At 48.8% G+C, this 20126-nt stretch overlaps 3 protein-coding genes across 3 annotated transcripts; all 3 read left to right on the top strand.

The window, feature by feature from the left end:
- Window positions 1-1885: 1885 nt before the first annotated feature.
- LOC149343238 (uncharacterized) lies at window positions 1886-3772 on the top strand. The gene has a single exon (XM_089546915.1). The coding sequence runs from the start codon at window positions 1886-1888 to the stop codon at window positions 3770-3772; it is 1887 nt and encodes a 628-aa protein (XP_089403041.1).
- Window positions 3773-10390: 6618 nt separating this feature from the next.
- On the top strand, window positions 10391-12157 carry LOC149343237 (uncharacterized). Its single transcript, XM_089546914.1, has one exon. It carries the CDS (start codon window positions 10391-10393, stop codon window positions 12155-12157), a length of 1767 nt encoding a protein of 588 aa, XP_089403040.1.
- A 7204-nt stretch (window positions 12158-19361) lies between these two features.
- Window positions 19362-20126, top strand: LOC149343236 (uncharacterized). The gene has a single exon (XM_089546913.1). The coding sequence runs from the start codon at window positions 19362-19364 to the stop codon at window positions 20124-20126; it is 765 nt and encodes a 254-aa protein (XP_089403039.1).

Below are 20126 nucleotides of genomic sequence, written 5' to 3'. Positions count from 1 at the left end.
CTATGCTAGGGTTGGCTAAGGTCACCCTCCCGTTGGCTACAGCTGGCACAACGCTCCTCGAAGGGCAACTCCGGTGATTTTTCGATGTTCATCGATCGAAATGAAATTTTAAGTCTGTATTCTTTATGGTAGCTTGATGTCTCATGTAAAATTTAGCACCTGAAGAGGCGTAGTTTTTGCGCAAGCGAATTTTGAAGACAAGCGCTTCTCGACGCGTGCTGACGCGAAAGTCACCCATTGATTGAGCGATTTCTACAAGCCACCATGTACTGTGACGTCAGTGGCGTGTCAGCACGAGGTCGTGGCCAAGATGGTAGCGGGCGCACTGGCGTTGGCAGTGCAGGGGAAAATGGAAATTGGTTTTGAGCGAAGGAAATGACGCAGTAACTGCCTCGCATATGTCGGTGGACACCCGAACCGTTACGTAAAGGAAGGGATAAAGGAAGGAATGAAAGAAGAGAGAGAGAAAGAGGTGCCGTAGTGGAGGTCTCCGGAAAAATTCCGACCACCTGTGCAATTTCGCGCCATCCCAACGTGCTTGATGTGATGTGTACGCCAGAGTGGTGGGTCACGGCAACTTCTGTTGTGCTGTGGGGTGCACAAATTCTTCATCTGTGACAACGGGCGTGATCTACCATAGGTTTCCTAGCGATAAGAACCTTCGCGACAAGTGGGTGAGAGCTGTCCGCCGTGCTAACTGGTCCCCGAGGAAGCATTCCAGCTTGTGCTCGGAACATTTCGCGCCAGATTGATATGAAGACAGCGTGTACCTCAGAGAGATCTTTGGACTCGCTAAGGCTTCGTGCGCATAACTGGGTTCCTGGGTCAGTGGACGCCTGAATCGCGCTTATAGGTACGTGGCGTGATGAGAGAGTGAGAGATGTGGGCTGTATGCGTTAGCGCTGACGACGGTGAGCGAACTCTCGCGATCAACCATTAATCGCCACCTTCCAGGGTGGCAGGGTGGGCGGGGACTTTAATGTAGATATGGACAAACAAACAGGAATTCCTTACCACTCGTGGGAGAACATACCGTTCCACTCGCTCGTAAAGCCTCCCGCGGCTTTCCTCGCGAAGTACTTGCATAGATCTCTTTGAGAACCCGGCATTGGTGCAAGTCGAGCATATATTTATCTATTTTTCTGACCACAAAGCTTCCTTCATGACATTCAAGAACTGTTAGTGGAGTGATTCTTGAAGAAGGAATATGTGTGAAAAATAACAAGCCTGTAATGGTACACACATGTCTTGCTCGAATTCTTTGCCTCAGTCTATCGAAAAGCTGAAACAGCTTATGTGCTGCGCTCAACAACTTTGCATGCCGACTTTAGCCCAGTGGGCATTCTCGGCACGAAAGGAGAAGAGACTGCGAGCGATTTGTCCAACGGGCAAGGCTTCGCGCCAGACGGGCGATGGCGTTCCGTGGACTCCCTGACAGCGCTGCAACACGCTATCGCGCTCCACTCTTAAAAGCTTAAGCGTCCTCCAATTTTTCTCCGTTGATCTCGTGCTACTTACGGTGATATATACCGGGCGTTTTCGTTCGCGTCGCGTCGGCTTCTTAATGTGTGCCTAATTTTGTGCCTCTCCTTCTTTACTTCATTTTAATTTTCTCCCTCCCTCTATTGCAACGTTTCCTTCTCATAGGGCCTACGGTTATGTATCCTGCACCGGGCCTGTGCAGTCGCAGCAACTGCAGTGGCCGTGAACTATAAGGCTATGCCTACCAAGAGCAACCTCTATTGAGCAGTAAAAGTTTTTTGATTGATAGATTAATTAATTAATTACTACTCTTAGCAGAAAAATAAGAAGAAGAAAGGGCAGCTTCTTCTTCTCCACAGTGTGTGCCATGTTTATTGAGGGGAAGAAGAAGAAGAGGGCAGCTATGGCAAAGTTCTACCGGCTGAGACGAAAGAAGGCCCTGCTGTTAGGCTCCTTCCTCGTTGTGTTGATGTACGAATTATTTTGGCTCGAGGTAGCACTGTTGACCCCCGTGTTCAGGAACATGACGATTCTCTACGACGGCTACCTGCTGGAGACTCCCGGCTGCTCGCTGCCGCTCTACAACCCTTACCACTCGGGTATTAGAACATTGTTCGCTGCAAATCCCCCGTACGAAGCCATCTGTTCTGCCCACAACCTTACCGTCCTCGTCCAGAACTTCGACAGGTTCACCTTAGACGCCGGCGCTCTACGCCGCGCTTACAAGGTATCGCCCCTGGAAACCGCCTGCTACTACCGTGAGGTGCTCCGAAACGAAAGCTCTATGATTCCCGACAAAACACCCGTACTCGGATCAGCTGTGCCGCTGCCCATCGGAAAACCGCTCAAAGCAGAGTACGTACAGGTTTCCTGTAGTGCGAACGGGAAGCTCCTTTTTGAGGACTACTACTTTGTCCCTCGTCCCAAACAGCAGAAGCCCAAAGCCTCCGCGCCGAACAAAACTCATTCGCAGAGCAGATGGATGAATGTCCTCATCCTGGGTTTGGACGCGACGTCCAGGACGAATTTCCATCGCCACATGAAACTCACGGGGAGGTTCCTGGAAGAAGAGCTGGGTGCGTTCGAGTTCCTCGCGTATAACAAGGTCGGGGACAACAGTTTCCCCAACCTGATTCCTCTCCTTACGGGACTGAGTGGCCATGAAGTCGAGAGTCTGATCGGGCACTCTGACGATGTCGACGCACTTCCGTTTGTGTGGAATCCGTACAAGAGGAGAGGTTACACTACCTTGTACATCGATGAAATGGCGACTTACGGGATGTTCACCTATCCGAATTACACCGGATTTAAGCGAGTGCCGGCCGACTATTACCCGCTTCCAATGCTACAACTACTGGACGACATCGATTCCAGAGGGCCATACTGCGTGGGCTCTCGCTTAAAGACAACAGAGCTGATCAACTACGTCGGTCAAGTACTGAAGTTGAATCACCACAAGCCCATGTTCTCGTTTGTGTGGCTCGGCTACGTCACTCATGACGACATCAACGGGCTGAAGCTATTGGACGCAAAGCTCAACGTTCTCCTTCGAGAACTTTCCACGTGCGGTGTTCTTGAAAAGACGGCCCTGTTTTTCATCAGCGACCACGGCCTTCGCACCGGTCCATTCAGAACGATCGAGTTCGGTCGCTACGAGGAGAGGAATCCGTTCTTTTTTCTGGCCCTCCCCAAACGTTTTCTGGAGGAAAACCCACGGACTGCCGCCCAGCTCGAAGTGAACCAGCGCCGTTTGGTCACCGCTTACGACTTGCACGCCACTCTGCTCAGTCTGTCCAAGTTCCCCGCTCTCAGCACAGCTTCCACGGAAATGGGATTGAGCCTCATGGGCAGAATACCACCAGAGAGGACTTGTGCCGACGCTTTCGTCGCTCCCGAGTTCTGCGCTTGCATCGGCGCCAGCAGCAACTTTGACGATCTCAAAGTTACTCTGTCATTCGCTAACTACGCTGTGTCCTACATCAACACCCTCGCGGAGCTTCACTTTCCCGGGAGGTGCGTCGTGTGGAAGCTGAACAGCGTCGAAGAGTCATCAGTTCTTGGAGGACGCGTGGCCGGCAAGGTGTTGCTGCGTGTTACGATCACCACGACGCCGACGGCCCATTTTGAAGTGTACGGTACTATCCGCGCCGAGTCTGCTTGGGAGAAGCACGTGGATTTTCTCCAGAGGCTGGACAGATACAGCAACCAAACCAAGTGCCTGCCAAATAGCAAGTGGCAGAAGATATGCGTGTGCAGACCCCATATTCTAAAGACATCTTCTGGTTCGTGAGCACGAAACTATGATTTTCAATGTCATCCTACGATGACCTTCATGTACGCGGCACCTGATTATATAATAGTAATAACTTTATTTACCATCAAAATGTACTTGACGGCGGGGCCTGGAGTCAAAGCCGCCTTATGGCAGCTTGGGTTCGTTGGGGCGCTCAATGATCAATGTAATATTGTATCGGTTAGCATGGTTTTGTGCCATATTTTGTGCATTTGATGGTTACTTGAGTGGAAGTCCACTGAGCTGCGTTGTAATAAAAACTTATTCACACCACTTTTGGTACGCGTATTTTAAAATGGCCTGAAACACCTTCTGAGGAGATTGCATAACATGGTCATACGTAACTGCGCTTTTTGAAAAGGCGGGAACAACACTGGAACGACACAAACTCTGGTGCGCAACCAACACCACTGCGCACCATTGTTTGTGTCGTTCCTGTCATTGCAGAAGTGCAATTAATATATGACCATGTTAACAAGCAAATAGCCCAATTTAAATTTAAACACTTTTAATGAGAGTACACAAACTCGTGCAATCACTATACTGTGTTGTCATGAACACGTGAGCCAAATAATGCACTTCTACACGCAGCAGAGAGCTCGCAATCGCGCGCGAAAGTTGGCGAGTCCATTCCGGAGAATTCCTTAAACTCTCGCTCTCCTCCGTGTCGCGCATCTACGTATTTCGGGTAAGAGATGACTGTTAGTTAGATTCTTTAAGGCCTCACACTGTGCTTAAATATTTTAATCCGGCTTTTAATGCGGAGTGCCGGCATTGGGGGCGCGCGTTCTTAGACGTGTACCACATGGTGTGGGCATGCCCCTCTAACCCGCGCTTACCCCCCTTTAACCTCACCTAAACGAGAGCTGGGAGGCCGCCCTGCTCGGCTGCTCTACTTTAGACAGCCAACGAGCTCTCGTGGCTCGGGCCCGAGCTGCCGCGGAAGCCACAGGGGTCCCGGACTAGGGACCCCTCCTAGAATTTGTAAGGGGCTGGCCCTTAAGGCCAGTCCCCACTCTCTGCGGTAAATAGCCTTAAATAAACGTTTTTCACCACCACAGCGTCCACGGAAAGTTGGCCGCGTTGCTCCGAGGGCTCAGTACGCTCGTAGTCTATGGTACGCTTCACCCCCCGATAGAATTCCCGCGCTCGTTGGCAGCCATTGGTGGGGCCAAGAGGGTGCGGCCTGCCTAGCAGCACCGACCTTTGAGAGTGCTAAAGGGGACGAGATAAGAGGGGAAAGCGCGAAAGGCTGAAATTCAGATTTTTGACTGCAGATAACGCAGCTTCTATCGCATTAAAAAAAATTGCTGCAGGGTAATCGGGAAACGGCGTCTTTTTACTTCCCATTCATTCCGGAACTTTATTAAGAGCCTCTTTCAGAGCCCCTTTGAAGGGCCGCTGACCACCCTCTGGTCGAAAAAATTTTCTACCCCGGTGGCTGTGAGGCATCGCTCCCGAAGCGCGCGGCCGCCAACCTTTTTTGAAAAGACTAATAATAGCGCACTTACGCCCACCGCAATAAACCGATTTTTCCATCTTCCTCTCCTTCCGTTCCTTCTCGGAAGTTTCCCTTTCTCTTTTCTGCCTCCGCAAGTCAAATTCCACTTCCTCCTCCGCGTCACATGCACGAAAACGGAAGAGGCGAGAGAAGAGCGCGCAAAGAGCCCATCCTTCGCCCTTCAGTAAGAGAGACGGACCAATGGATGCCGTCCCTGTTTGCACGTCATATACAAGGTTTGACGGGCCAGCTTAGAGGATGAGGAGGACTGGCTGTCCGAAAGGAAGCGTGAGAGAGCTATGATTTGTATATTTTTGCTGCTTTCCGGCACGCGGTCTCCGATACCTAATCGAAGCCCTAGACTTGTTTGTTTAAAATGTCGCGACCGTGGTAAGGGCCCCTTTAATGCTGTAAAAAGAAATCAGCATTAACCGTCGCCTTTGATATAGTGGGTGATCATGGCGGTGTCTGTGACTAGCGCGCAAGCCATGTTCAGTCTCCCCACTGGAATCACAATCCGCACCCAGGCGTATCATGAAAACACTCTTTGCAACTCAAACAAGTAATGCAGTAAGCAATAATTTTGAGCAAACAGCTCAAGTATCAGATATGATGAAGCTGTGATGCCAAAGTGAGTCGATCGATGTAAAAAAGCGACCAGCACTCACCTGCTGACTTTAAAAGCAACCTTAAGCTCTACGTAACAACTTGCCGCTGACTTCGGTGCTCGTTGGCAGACGCAGACCTTATGTAGAGGCGATGGTCATCACGTATCCAGTGATGACCAGTAACTTGAAGGTGCTGAAAATGGAAAGCAATGCACACAGAGCCCATACAACCTGAGATCTGTGCAACTGTTGTGCAACTCCAATGCAATTCTTTGCGACGCTGGATAAGGTCGACGATACACCGGGAAATCGAACAGGGACCGCAGTCAGTCCACCGCCTGGGCAGCCTGCCGTGTTTAAAAAGAACGTTCAGCAACGCGTAACCACTGGACTCTAACTAACCACAGTACATTTTGAAAATTTTATGGTCTCTTATCAATCAGTTCCTATTTCTGTGCGCATTGCGTTTTTTTTTTTGTGGTGCTGTGTCAGCCTTGGCTTGTTTATTGCAGTTGCAAAACTACACACTACTTTTGAATTAAGACAGCAATATTTACCTATTTATTGAAGAAGCGTAGATTGTTGGGTCAGTTTGTGCATGCTGACGAAAAAAAAAAAACAGCAGGAAGGAACGCGTTGACAAAAGACAGGAGTACACAGGGCCACGCTGGAAACATAATTGAATTTTATTCGGTGAAAGTTCGTCCAAATAGAGCTGGGAGCACATGCGCGTAAGCAACATGTCGTTGCTTGCGCGCATGTGCGCCCGGCTCTGTTGGGACGATTTTCACCGAATACAGTGCAATTGTGTTTCCAGCGTCGCCCTGTCTACTCCTTCTTGTGAACGCGTCCTTATTCAGTAGTTTTTTTCATGGCGTATTTTTTTTTTTTTGCGCATTCGACTCGTACCCGAAATTTTGAATTTTCATCGCACCTACGTTCAACGTTTTGGTTTACTCCTACGCCTATTTTCAACGGCATCTCGACATCTCTCGACTCCTCGATAAACGGGCAGAAGGGCTTACCGTACGTATGCACTGAAAAGTGCATGTCGACACTTACCGTAGATGGGCTGGCAATGTTTTCAAAGTGCAGCATTTTTATTTGTTATCGTAATGTCTGTTTGTTTTTTTAGTATTGTTGCTTTCATTGTTTAATAGCTCCTGCATTAACTGATGTAATCGCTTGCTTTACCGCAAAATTTTTTACCATTGTGCGAACCCCCTGCATTCAAACCTGGCGATGTGGGCACACCGAATAAATTAATTGCAAGACACACCTGTGAGCGCCAGCTCATCCCCGCCGACGGAGATCCTTCTCCGGAGGGCGAGCAACCCGAACTTTTAGTCAGAGCAACCCGAGCCGCCGTGTGAGGAGAGAGTGATGTGAGGAGAGTATGAGGAGGACGAGCGCTCGCGCGGCGCGTGAAGAAGAACAGACTCAGGTGTTGGACACGAAAGAAGCAACACGGCCTCTTGTTAACCCAGAGCTCCTTTGTAACGGAAAGACGAATAAACGTCTCTTTAAATTGTTCGTTTATCCTAACACACCTTTGTTACCTGGACAACATGGTCACCTTTTCCTTAGATTTCCCATCTCATCGTTAGTGTCTTGAGTATATTCTTCAAAGCCTGGCAGATTGCTGGTCTCTAACTCAATTTAAACAAGTGCCGCTTTGGAGCCCGGCAGCTCACCATTCCCGGCCATGTCGTCTGCAAAGATGGCATTCACCGGGACTCGATCAAGCTGCGCGCTGTGCCGGAATTCTCTAAACCCAAACCCACTTCTATGAAGAGGCTCCGCAGCCTCATTAGTCTCGGTTCATACTTCCGCCGCTTTGTCAGCAATTTCGCATCTGTAATCGCCCCATGACTCAGATTCTCTCCTACCACTTTCGGCCTGGTCGCAAGCATGCGAGGCCTCATTTACGACGCCAGGCCGCCTTCTGACTGCTCCGCCCATCCTGCGCCAGTTCGACCCTCGTGCTGCCACAGAAATCCACACTGATGCTAGAAGCATCGGCTCAGCGCAAGCTTGTCTTTAAAGAGTGCATTGTCGCTTACGCTTGCCGGACGTTAAAAGCTGGAGTGAACTATACTGTAACTGTGAACTGTGTGTGTGCTTGTGTGTAGCTGTGTGCGTGTGTGTGTAACTATTTCCTAAACCGCAACTCATGCCGAAAAATTCCGCCAGCGTGCCCGTTCCTTTACTTCACGTGCCTAAAAGTGTAAGAAAAGCAGCCGCGATCACTACACTCCTTCTAGGTAGCCTTCTCTACTCTTTGGTCTGGCTATACCGGTACCTTCCTCCTTCCCCGGTCATTCCTCTAAACTTCTCAGTAAGTACCAGGGCCCCTAGCACATTCTCAAGCAAATATTGTGACGGATTATCGCTTGCCGTCACGTAACAATATCCCCTGTAAATTACCTAATCGAACCCCTCACGCCGTTTACTGGCCACCGTAAAATTGGCCCCACTGATATCCTCGTAACTCACTACGATCCCACCATCATCACGTCCCCACAGGCTGCCAGGATGGCGCCTCTTCGCCCGGGGATAGTCGTAAGTCAGACCTTTGGCTCCGGAACCTGCAGCTGCTGACCCTCAAGGAAGACGATGACAAACGGCTGAACACTCAGATGCTTCTGTGTGCTCTTGGAGACTGCGCTGATCACAGGCCATTCTGCCAGAAGAGTGCGATGCAGCGCCCCCGTAGGGTGACCTTTGCTACAAAATAAACAAAAACTCCTTCTCTGTACGCTGTTGCATTTAGAAGTACAATGAGTGTCATCTGCTAATCTTCGCAGATTAGGGGAAATTCGGCAGCGGGAAATAAATGAATCCTTGTGGCACCGCAGGTGGCTGGCAGCACCTACCCTGTGGCACCTACCATGTGGCACCTATCTGTGTCGCTCACTGCCATGGTCACATTTTGTGGACACAGTGAACTGTTTCTTCTCTCTCTCTTTCTTTCTCCCACCCCATATGTAAATTTTACCCAGAGCCCTTCGTTTTAGGATAAAATCTGGTTTCATCCGATTCGTGTACCCCTGAAATGCACCTTCAAGAAAACGACATTTACATGCGAACAAAGGTGACGGTGAACCTTGCACGAAAACGGCAACAAACGCGCGGAAATATAGGCAATGTCCTGTACTGGCTCTAAGGCGGTGTTCCCAGTCCATTGTGATTATTTTCAACTTCTTTAAACGCGTGTTGTCCATGACATGGGTTAATGTCAGAAGAAGTTAAGCTAACAGGATAATCAAGAAACTTGATGCGAGAGAGCTGCGATAGCAGTTGGATCAGCCCTTGATGATTACTTTGGTGCTCTTACTCTAAGCCGTGGCTTCCTACACGAGACACAATTGTACTGGAGGGTGAACGTTAGCGGAGGTGGGTGGGTGGTTTTTTTGCAAGGTGGAGGTGAAGTACGGAGGTGGGTCGAACGTGGCAGTAATGAAAGGGCAGCCCTTTATTTATTTTTTCTTTGGGGGGGGGATAAGGTGGAGAGTAGTAGGTGCTTTTCTAAATTGACCTCTAAAGTAGGTCATCTCAACAAAACCACCGACTTCGTCATCTGCAATACCCCGTCTTGCGCAGTTGGTAATGCAGTGGGGTGCATCGAGTGCCAGAGTGTACAGTGAGCTTTCGAATGATACCTCTAATAGTGCTGTTTGAACAAGAAAAACGCGAAGAATGCATGCGCAAACGTAGCCTAAAATGGAGAATTCACGCTGCAGAAGTAGGACCCCCGCCTTCAGTTTTTACACGAGGGAAAATCATACTATGCGTTCCTCGTCTCCGTCCTGTGCTGACCTGTGCTGATCGCATATCTTGGATGCGAGGTAGAAAAGGTGAAACGGTCTCCAGATGACGCCCAGACAGTTGCTTCTAAGTATTCCGCCGTTCTACTGTTGTTACTCTACGGAGAGCCTCATCCACACGTGACAGTGCTTTCAAGGTGAAATATGCCATTCAGAAAATGATATGGAAAAAACAACTAGAGAATTTTACTTCCCCCAAATAGAGATAACATTAATAGTCAGTCATTTCTGGCGGAGTCATTGGAAAATAGACAAATTATTGTATTTTCTGTTCACAAACCCAATTTTTTAAGTCAAATGTGAAGTAAAGAAGAAGCACTCGCGTTTTACCAAAGCATCCCCTCTTTTCCGACCGCCCCCATAAAAAAATAAAGAAACTTAAAAGCGATGGGCCCTAATTATACCCATCCTCTAGGGTTAGATATAAGATGTATACTGGTTTAACACCGAACACTTTTTAATCTGTCCCTCGCTAGCATCCACTTTCTATGACGCCAACATATTAGGACTCTGTTATTAATTTTAAGGGAAGGAGAAGAAAGAAGAAGGGGCACTGGTCATGGGAAGGTTCTCCAGGCTGAGAACTAAGAGGTCAGTGTTATTTACTTTAATTCTCTTCGTCTCTATGTACAAGGTCTTCTGGTTCGAAGTGGAATTCTTGACACCCGTGTTCAGGAACATGACGATTCACCACGAAGGCTTCTTGCTGGAGACTCCCGGCTGCTCACTGCCTCTCTACAACCCCTACCATTACGCTATCAGAAGGCTCTTCATTGAAGATCCCCCGCACGAGGCCATTTGCGCCAGCCGCAATCTCACCGTCCTCGTCCAGAATGTCGACAGGTTCACGTTGGACATCGATGCTCTCCGCCGCGGCTATAACGTCACACACGGAGAAATCGTCTGCCACTACCGTGAGGTGTTCCGTAACGAAAGCGCCACAATTCCTGACACGACACCCCAACTCGGACCAGCTGTGCCGCTACCTTTCGGAAGACGTCTGAAAGCAGAGTATTTACAGGTTTCTTGTAAGCATAACGGGAAGCTACTTTTCGTGGACTACTTCTTCATCCCTCGAGCAAAGCGACAAAAGCCCAAAGTCTCCGCGTCGAATGAAGCGCGTTCGCAAAGCAGGTGGATGAACATCCTAATCCTGGGTTTGGACTCTACTTCAAGGACGAATTTCCACCGCCATATGAAGCTTACGCGTAGGTTCCTGGAGGAAGAGCTGGGCGCGTTCGAGTTCGTCGCGTTTAACAAGGCTGGTGATAACAGTTTCCCCAACCTGGCTCCTCTCCTCACCGGACTAACCGGCCCCGAGGCGGAGAGTTTAATGGTGCGCTCAGAGAAGGCCGACGATCTTCCGTTCGTTTGGAATTCGTACAAGAGGAGAGGTTATACGACCCTGTACATCGATGACATGCCCCAATATGGCCCCTTCACCTATCCGAATTATACCGGCTTTAAGCGCGTGCCGGCCGACTATTACCCCATCTCCATCTTACGGCTTATGGACGATAGCGATTCAAGCGCGCGATTCTGCATCGGTTCTCGCTTAAAGTCAACAGAGTTGATCACCTACCTGGCCGAAGTATTGAAGATGAATAGCCACATTCCTATGTTCTCGATTGTGTGGCTTTCGCACCTCACTCACGACCACATGACAGGACTCAAGCTAATGGACGCAAAAGTCAAGGCCTTCCTACGAGAACTTTCCGCGTTCGGCGTCCTTGAGAAGACGGCACTGTTTTTCATCAGCGATCACGGTCCTCGCATCGGTCCGTTCAGGTCGGTCGAGTTCGGCCGCTACGAGGACAGGAATCCCTTCTGCTTCCTGGCACTTCCCAAACACTTTCTAGCAGAAAACCCACGGACTGCCGCCCAGCTCGAAGTGAACCAGCGTCGCTTGGTCACCGCTTACGACTTGCACGCCACTCTGCTTGGTCTGTCTGAGTTCCCCGCTCTTAGCGCGGCCTCCACTAGAAGAGGAATGAGTCTCATGGGCAGAATACCACCAGAGAGGACATGTGCCGACGCTTTCGTCGCTCCCGAGTTCTGCGCTTGCATCGACGCCGGCAGCAACTTTGGCGATCTCAAAGTTACTTTGTCATTCGCTAACTACGCTGTGTCCTACATCAACGCCCTCGCAGAACTTCACTTCCCCGGGAGGTGCGTCGTGTGGAAGCTGAACAGCGTCGAAGAGTCATCAGTTCTTGGAGGACGCGTGGCCGGCAAGGTTTTGCTGCGAGTTCTGATCACCACGACACCGACGGCGCACTTCGAAGTGTACGGAACTATCCGTGCCGAGTCTGCTTGGGAGAAGCACGTGGATTTTCTCCAGAGACTAGACTGGTATAGCAACCAAACAAAGTGCCTGCCAAAGAGCAAGTGGCAGAAGATATGCGTGTGCAGATCCCAGATGGTGAACGGGTCATTCGGTTCGTGAGAATCGGAAACTTTTTTCGCGGCCAGCATATGGCAATCGCTGCACAAAGAACATTTACTTGTCCCACTACAGCGTATTCCTGCAGCTATTGGCCGCACGTACGCGTTGCTTATAACTGCATCATTCTATTGTAATTTTAGTATTTTCAATCTCCTTCTTATGATAACCTGTACATACATGGCACCTTACAGTTTGTATTGTAAATAGAGTGAGATAAAAAAAATATTTTTTTTAAGCCAGTAACGTGGAACCTAACATGCCGGTTACAGGTGAGTAAAGCGAATATTCAGCTTTATTCAGCTTGTGTGGGCTGAAGGCATGAGTATTGTGTAGCAGAGAGCGTCTTGTTAATGAAGAAACGGATGATTCACACTTGATGCATAGGCCGGAACTCTCGTGAGTACGCTCACGACCACTCGCGCATCTGCTAGTGTGAAGTGGACGCAAGGCAGGCATGTGTGAGTGGGAATGAGTGTTAGTGTGAGTGGACTTGAGTATGAGCGTAAGTGGAGGTCAGTGGTAGTTTGAGCAGACCTGAACGTGATTAAATGAGTGTGAATTAATACCAGAGCGAAGTTTTCAGCTTGTGGTTCGCGACGACGATATACCCTTAATTTTTTTTCTTTTACTGATAGCTGAGAGGATAGTTACCGCCACTGCAGAGGCGCTCGAGGGTGAGGCGACAAGCCGTTGTCTTCGGAAGGCCGCCTTGCGAGAACGGCAGCCTTTTGTTCCTTTTCTTGGTGCTTGTTCAGCGTTGCCTTGGGTACAGGCATTTCACGGGTGCAATGAGCCTCTATGGTTTGTGTCGGGCACTTTGACCGAATTACACGGGGTCTCCTTCGCAGCTCCTATGCGTCTTGAGCCCATATTACGAAGAGTTGCAAAGCTTGCTGCTAAGACAACTCGCTTATTGCCACTGATTAGGGTCAGCTGGGATCCTGAGCAGTCCCGTGAACGCTTAGGGTTCTCAATATCCGGGTGGGGGCATAGCAAAACACTGAAAAACTGACCATTATATACGGAGCCCACCCCGAGTCATCGCGTGGAGGAAGTTCATCCGAGGTCACCGACCGAAGCGGATGTAATAACGAATGGAAGGTTGGCGATGAGAGAAAGAAGGGAAGAACAATGGGGAGAAAATGGAGGGCGCTATTTGTGACTGTGATACTGAAATAAGAGGCAAAATAAATTCTGGCCAGGAGAGAAAGCAGAGATCGGCTACACATGGCTTGCTGTACAAGGAAATTAAGGGACATCCCTGTAAGGCTACACTGCAGAGGCAAGACCCACTGGTGAAGACTGACGCCTATAGCATGGCTCAGAGCTTGTATTGTGAGCGACCCAAAACCTCGGACACCTTATGCTAATTAAGGCAAGGACCATAAATTACTTTCTCACAAACGCCGACAGCCTAAAACATTTTTACAGCGAGAGTTATTACACTTACGTCCAGCGACGCTCAACTGAGGGGCTGAGCTTTCCTCAGTGAGCTTGACTTAATGCTTCACCCAACCGTGAGGCTTAACGTCGCAGCCACGGCTGGCGGCCGGCGTTGGTCTTTGCGTTGTTTACTCATAAAAATGCGAATCAAAGACTTCGTCTACTCTTGAGTTTACTTATTAGAAACTGCTTTGCCCTGTTCTCATCGAAATGGGAATACTCAAACGCGAGTTATGCGCAAGACTTGTGCGCCTTTTCGTGTGCTTTTTAATGAAGTTAGGCTGAAGTCGCTTCTCCCTTTTTTTTTGCGCCGAGCGCATCATCAGTACCGTCTCGTAGACCTGTTTCGGTCCCTCACAGGCGATTGCCCGTTTGGGCGTCTCACAGATGACTGCCCAATTTGTGCTTCAGGCGACTGCCAGGTAGTGCGTCTGCTCTCGCTGAACCAAGCTAAGCCATTAGCTCAGCTCAGACGGTATTGTTTCGGACCCCTATTGCAACCCGCTAACTCTAACAACCTCCTGCAACTTTTTTTTTTTTAATTCTAAGAACACGAACAGATAAGTGATTATTTAAGAGTGTATTTCCTGGGTTTTAAATGTGTTTATTCTCGAAAATTTATTCTTATGACAAGGCAAAACCTAGCGCAAAACAACAATGCCCCCAAAAGTGGGTTGAACGCCATGCAATCTTTTAACGCTCCGCGCCCTCTGTAGTCTGCCCCGGAGCCTCTCTTTCGACGGGTGGAACTGCATGTTGCTTAACCTGAAAAAGAAAGCCAACCATTAATACAACACCGCAGCATGAGCTACAAATCTGAATTCTCACGAATTCCTTATATCTGCGGAAAAATTGTATTCCTGCTCCCAAAGCTGACAAAATCTCCCCTATAATTCACTCACTCTGCGCCCAGGAATCTGCTTGGAAGTAATATTTTAAAGCGACAGTGTTTGGGAGCTCGTGTCGCACAAAATCCGGCGCCGTCGTCGGCGTCGTTGACCGTGAACGAAAAATCCACGAAAAATCCCCATAGAAGCAACCTAGGAGCCAGATTGGCCTCCTAGGTGGCGTATCCTTGTGGCGTCATCGTAGTCTACCCATCGGATTGTGAGCAAACGGCGCACCTTGCCAGGTGCCAGTTAAATTAATCATTGATCACTAGAGGTTCCTCGGCAAGAGCAACTTTGATTGCACAAGCCCCACCGATGGCATCGTGTGCCATTGTCGTGTGGTCAGTGGCTGCACGCCCAGAAATCTGCTTGGATGAACTATTCTATTTCCATGCAGCTGTAACTTGAACTAAGAGAACGTTTTTGTACTTACGCGACGACGTTGATGGTAGCGCTTATTCGGACTACGCCTAGCCGAGCTACGGCCTGGCTTCTTTGATGGAACGCGCCGCCTCCCGTTGACGCGCCTGTGTGTTGCCGACACGGTGGCGTCTAAACTTTCAGAAGACCACGGGATGGCCGTTTTTCCCGTGTGCTCTCTCTCGGTGCTTGCAGGCCACTTGCCAATTCTATTGTTTCGACCACCCCGGCGAGCACTGCTGGCGGTTCTCCCGCCGGAACGATGACTGAATGGAACGGAAGATCGCTTCCTTAGTGGCGGTGGCCTTGTTATGACGAAGATTTTCCTGTGGTCTATCTCCTTCTGAGTTGTCTCGAGCCGATTCACGTCCAGCGATGGCCAAAGCTTTCCAAACTTTTCGAAGTGCAGAGCGGCGGCGTTTGAGTCGTCCCCCGCATCAAAGTCATCGTCGTGAAGTTCGCCCTGGACTCTTGCCGCCGCCCAAATCGCAAGGCCGATGAAGACGCACATGGCCAACATGGCGGCCAACACGACCCTAGTGTCAGCGCTTGCTGCCTGGAGTCTCCCAAGAAGAGACCTGTCCTTCTGATAGGGGTCGTCTTCGGAAAGGGAACAGTCCGCCAGGCCCATGGGCGAGGAAGTCAGATGAGCGCAAGAGGCAGCGTTGAACTCGGTAAGCATGGCCGGCGCAGGGGAGTCGCGACGACCATGGTCGGAGAAGGAGAACCCGCGAGGGTAAAGAGACTTGTTGTAAGTGTAGAGCACATTTTGATAGTTATCCATAGTAGTCGGCGAGCGAGAGAGCCAGCTAGGAGCGTACTTGAGTCTTTTTCTTCCTCGATTTGTTGTTGTTGTTAGCCTCGTAGAATGGCGCGTGCCCACATAGGGGGATCGGCGAAGAAGTGGGGTGCACAGAGAGTTTTTGTGATAAATTTTTTCATGGACAAAAGATAATGTATTGCTGTGGAAGAGAAAATTAAATAGAATGCAAAAAATAATCGGGAAATGCATAACTCAAACAGGAGATGGACACTGATTTGTAGCCGAGGGATCATTGAAATTCTTACATTGTATCGTCAGTTCCTCAGTAAGGCTCTCAGCTAACCGCTACATTAACTTTGCACCATTATCATCTACAAGAAGTCATCACGAGCTTAATTTATACCGTATTTTGCGCACGCTAATTTGTTCAAATTCAGTTTTTTCCCCGTTCAGTAGAAGCCTGGAATTCTCTACCTGGGTCCATTCGTTCTTGTCCATTGCAGAACTTTGTAACTGCTGTTGAAGACGCATAATAGCTGTGTATTCTTACCCTGTCGTTAACAGTTCCTTTCTTGTTTGATATTTCGTTTGTGATTTTAACTTTTTATAGTGCTCACTTTGTACATTTTGCTGCATTTTGTTACCTTGCATTTTGTGTTTTTACCACTCCTGCCATAGCGCATATAATTGCGCTGCAGTATGTATAAATCAATAAAATAAATAAATAAATTAAAATAATAATAATAATAATAATAATAATAATAATAATAATAATAATAATAATAATAATAATAATAATAATAATAATAATAATAAGGAGCTGAAGAAGAAGAAGGAGAAAAGAAAGTGATGATATTTAAAAATATATATATTAGCAAGGTAATCGATTAGATTCCAGTAAAAAAAAAGAATGGCGGTAAAAACAGACCTGTGGCTTTATCCAGATATGGTGGCGCCAAACGACAAAATGATCGGGCTGCTCAAACTACGGCCAATCTTTTGCAGTGGTTTCTCTGAAAAAACGTAGTCTCATCATGGAGATTCGTCGGCAAAACAAGAATTGGTCTATTGGTTCTTCTGCGCGTTCAGAAATTCAGAATGAGCATCTGCTTATTCCGCAGGCACACTTGAAATCTAACCACGGCTGGGTGTAGAACAATACACGGGTACTTGAACATCATGTCTGGTGGATAGTTTTGAGAAGAAATGACACAATTACACAACTGCTACCTATTATCGAAAGCTAGTTTTTTAACGTATGGCACTGAATTGCTGCGCAATGACAGCATTTAGTGACAAGGAATAATTTTATGGCCATGGAATACGACTATATTTAACAATAACCAGAAAAACTTTTTTTCGGAGACATTTCACTAATCTACGTTTTCTTGATGTAACCCTTTAAACGCCGGTTGAAGCTTTTGCCTCTTTCGGTTAGAGGGCGTCCCTCTGAGGAGGCGGTACACAGTCTTGCTCATGTGTGTGTGTGTGTGTGTGTGTGTGTGTGTGTGTGTGTGTGTGTGTGTGTGTGTGTGTGTGTGTGTGTGTGTGTGTGCGTGCGTGTGTGTGTGTGTGTGTGTGTGCGTGTGTGTGTGTGTGTGTGTGTGTGTGTGTGTTTGTGTGTGTGGGAAATGTGTAATGTTTTAATGATGACGTGTGTAATTTGGGAGCGACTGACTGACCATAGAGACAATGCGCAGCAACAAAGCGACGCTGTGGCGGTCATGAAAAGTTATAGAAAATATTCGCCCCAAAGTAAAGCCAATGAAATCCACCCCATTAATTTGCTGGCCGTTCTTAACATAATAAATTTCTATAATTGGAGCATCATTTCAGTGTATGGATGTGTCCTAGGTATGGTTCTGTCCTCGTAGAGTTTTCGTAAAGTTCCCTCAGAGGCTCTTGGCAACACTTCATGCATTCCATAGCTATTCCGGCATGCAGGATTTTAATTCCACCAACATTGCAGTTAAGTCCAGAGCAGGACAACAGGACAAGAAGGACGAGTGGGAGGAATAACTTTTATGCAATACAGTATTCTTGTCTTCATGCGTGGAGCCCCCCGTCTAGGGCTCCATGTGCCTCCGCAATCCTGCAGGCCCGCTAGGCAGGTGACAGCTGCTCTAACGTTTAACCGTTACACCACTGCCCTGCGATGGCAGGTGCTGCTACCGGTGGGGTTGGTGCGACCGATGTTGCTTTTCCCGGGCAACCTCTCGGGACCGATCACTAATTTAACTGCCACCTGCCACGATGCTCAGTTTGCTCAGAATCCGGTGGGCAGGTTGCGATGACGCCACAAAGTCACGTGACCTTGCTCATCACCTGAGCTGCCGGTTGCTCCGGCAGCTCCACTTTCGAGGTTTGAAACGGTCGCCAAAGCCGACACCAGGCGATTTTTCCGACAAGGGGGTACTAATGCGGTCACGTTAAAGCATCAGTATACTAAATCACGGTGTTCATTCAAGGTTTTCGAAACTGATCAGTAGCAGTGCACTACGGCACGCCTCCAAGCCTTGGTCTTGCAGTGCTCGCAAAAAATAGGTTGTTGCCGATTGTCAACCTTCTTGCTGCTCCATTTCTCTCCGCAGAGGTCAGATCCGCGTCCGCCCGCTGCAGAATAGCCCAGATTTTGTTCGACTGAAGTTGGATGATTATTGCAAGGCAAGGCTTTGAGCTCTCGTTAGGAGACGGAAATCCGGTAGCCATTTTACACACTTCCGCAGCCATGATCGTTTTCGAAAATAACAGCCACAGTAAATATTTCCATGGAGCGTAGCAGACATTTTTCCGGTCATTAGATGTAACGCTGAAAAACATGCTCGCCTTTGACGTGTTTTCTTCCTCGTAATGATGCGTAGACGATTGTATGCGTGGATCACCACGTCGTATTCGCTTACAACCGCTAAAAAAGTTTTAGTTTCATTTCTTGCATTTTCTTTCGCTTTTGGTTGCCCTCTTTGAGCGAAGACTGCGACAAAGAAGTTTAGAATAGGAGGCGTGAGGCAAAAAAATACTGCTAAATAGCCGCTACTTCACCATTTCAATTCACTACAGTGATAGAATCAGTCTGCCTCAAAGGACAGGATGACAATGAATAAAGAAGCCACGAATAATCACCCTTTTTGCATGCCTCACGTAACCTATACTTAGACATCAGAGCCATCTTTAAGCAGTTGAAGCCGAAAAAGCACGTAGGAAGAAATTTAACAGTGAATTATTTAGCGGTCGGAAGCAAATAACAGGAGACATGCCATGCATACTCTCTTAAGTATTGTTGCAAAGAAGAAAATGAATTTGCCTTCTATACATAATCAACATCTTCCTCAGTTTTCTCCGGGAAAATTCGCGAGCCAAAGTGGTTTTGCGCAATAATTTACCTTACTTGAAATAATTTCAAGTGTCACCGAGAAAATGCTTTTAGGGAGTCATCAGCAATAAATACAAGCTGTGTTGAGAAACGTTACCGAACGCTTTCTTCATTGCTTCCTTCAGTACTCAAAAAGGTGTCGTGCCTCTAATCACTGTCTTTCAAATATCTCAGCAACTATCATCATTAGCATTGCGCACCAGCCATTGCGAGACCCTGTATCTTGACTCGCGCTCGAACAATACCAGGTGCCGGCTCCTTGGGCTTATATGCGGTTCGCAGTATTTCACCTGGCTTAATTCGTCACCGGAAGGAAGGATGCAGCACGAATCCGGTGCTGGCAGATCCGCAAGTTCCGCGAGGAAGTCTACCAGCGCGACGCGTCGAACAGCGAGCCTTGCTGAAGTGCTGGAGGCGGTCGCTCGGGAGTCCAAGGTCACCTTTGTCCCTTTGGAGAAGGAACGAACAGCCCCGGAAGCTTCTGCGACAGCTCAACCAGTCCAGCAACCACCATCTACCTCCAAAAGCAAGAACGACCACACGGCGAAGGCTAGCCTGGCACTGAGAAGCGACATGAGCACCTCCGTGTCCATTCTCTTGCTGTTCACCATCAGCGTCATTACGGCGGGATTCGTCATCTCCGCAGTGACGACGGGTCGCTACATCTCCACTGGAGGAGGCCTTGGCAGTGGGCGGGGAGGACACGGCAGCAGCCGGAACGCTGTTCCTTCCAGGAGTCTTCTGAAACCCGCCCCTGCTCCAGCGGCGGCCTCGGACGGCACAGCAGAAGAACTCGAAGCTGAAAAAATGGCGCGACGCTACATGATCAAGCCAAACGATCCGGCTTCCTTTGAACTCGGAGTCGTAGAACCTGGGCCGGCCACCGAGCCTTTTAGGGATATTGACAATGTGGACGCAAAGGTGCCGGCGGCAAATGCGAGTAGAGCTGCAGCAAGGACGAGTAGCCGAGAGGCGTCGGAGCCAAAGACGGATGATGGGGTCCAGCCGACGACCTTCAGCTACGCGCACTCCGTGAAGAGCTCCGAACCGAACCGAACCCGAGCGCCAGCAGTCAGCGATTGA

Source organism: Amblyomma mixtum, chromosome 5 (assembly GCF_055824585.1).
Source record: "Amblyomma mixtum isolate Tamu chromosome 5, ASM5582458v1, whole genome shotgun sequence".
NCBI classification, from domain to species: domain Eukaryota; kingdom Metazoa; phylum Arthropoda; class Arachnida; order Ixodida; family Ixodidae; genus Amblyomma; species Amblyomma mixtum.
The sequence above is the reverse complement of the archived record's forward strand: the minus strand, read 5'-3'. Positions and strand labels throughout refer to the sequence as shown.

What these genes read in the sequence shown, in the direction of transcription:
- LOC149343238 (XM_089546915.1), top strand. Translation starts at nt 1,886, where the DNA reads ATGGCAAAGTTCTACCGGCTGAGACGAAAGAAGGCCCTGCTGTTAGGC.
- LOC149343236 (XM_089546913.1), top strand. Translation starts at nt 19,362, where the DNA reads ATGCAGCACGAATCCGGTGCTGGCAGATCCGCAAGTTCCGCGAGGAAG.
- LOC149343237 (XM_089546914.1), top strand. Translation starts at nt 10,391, where the DNA reads ATGACGATTCACCACGAAGGCTTCTTGCTGGAGACTCCCGGCTGCTCA.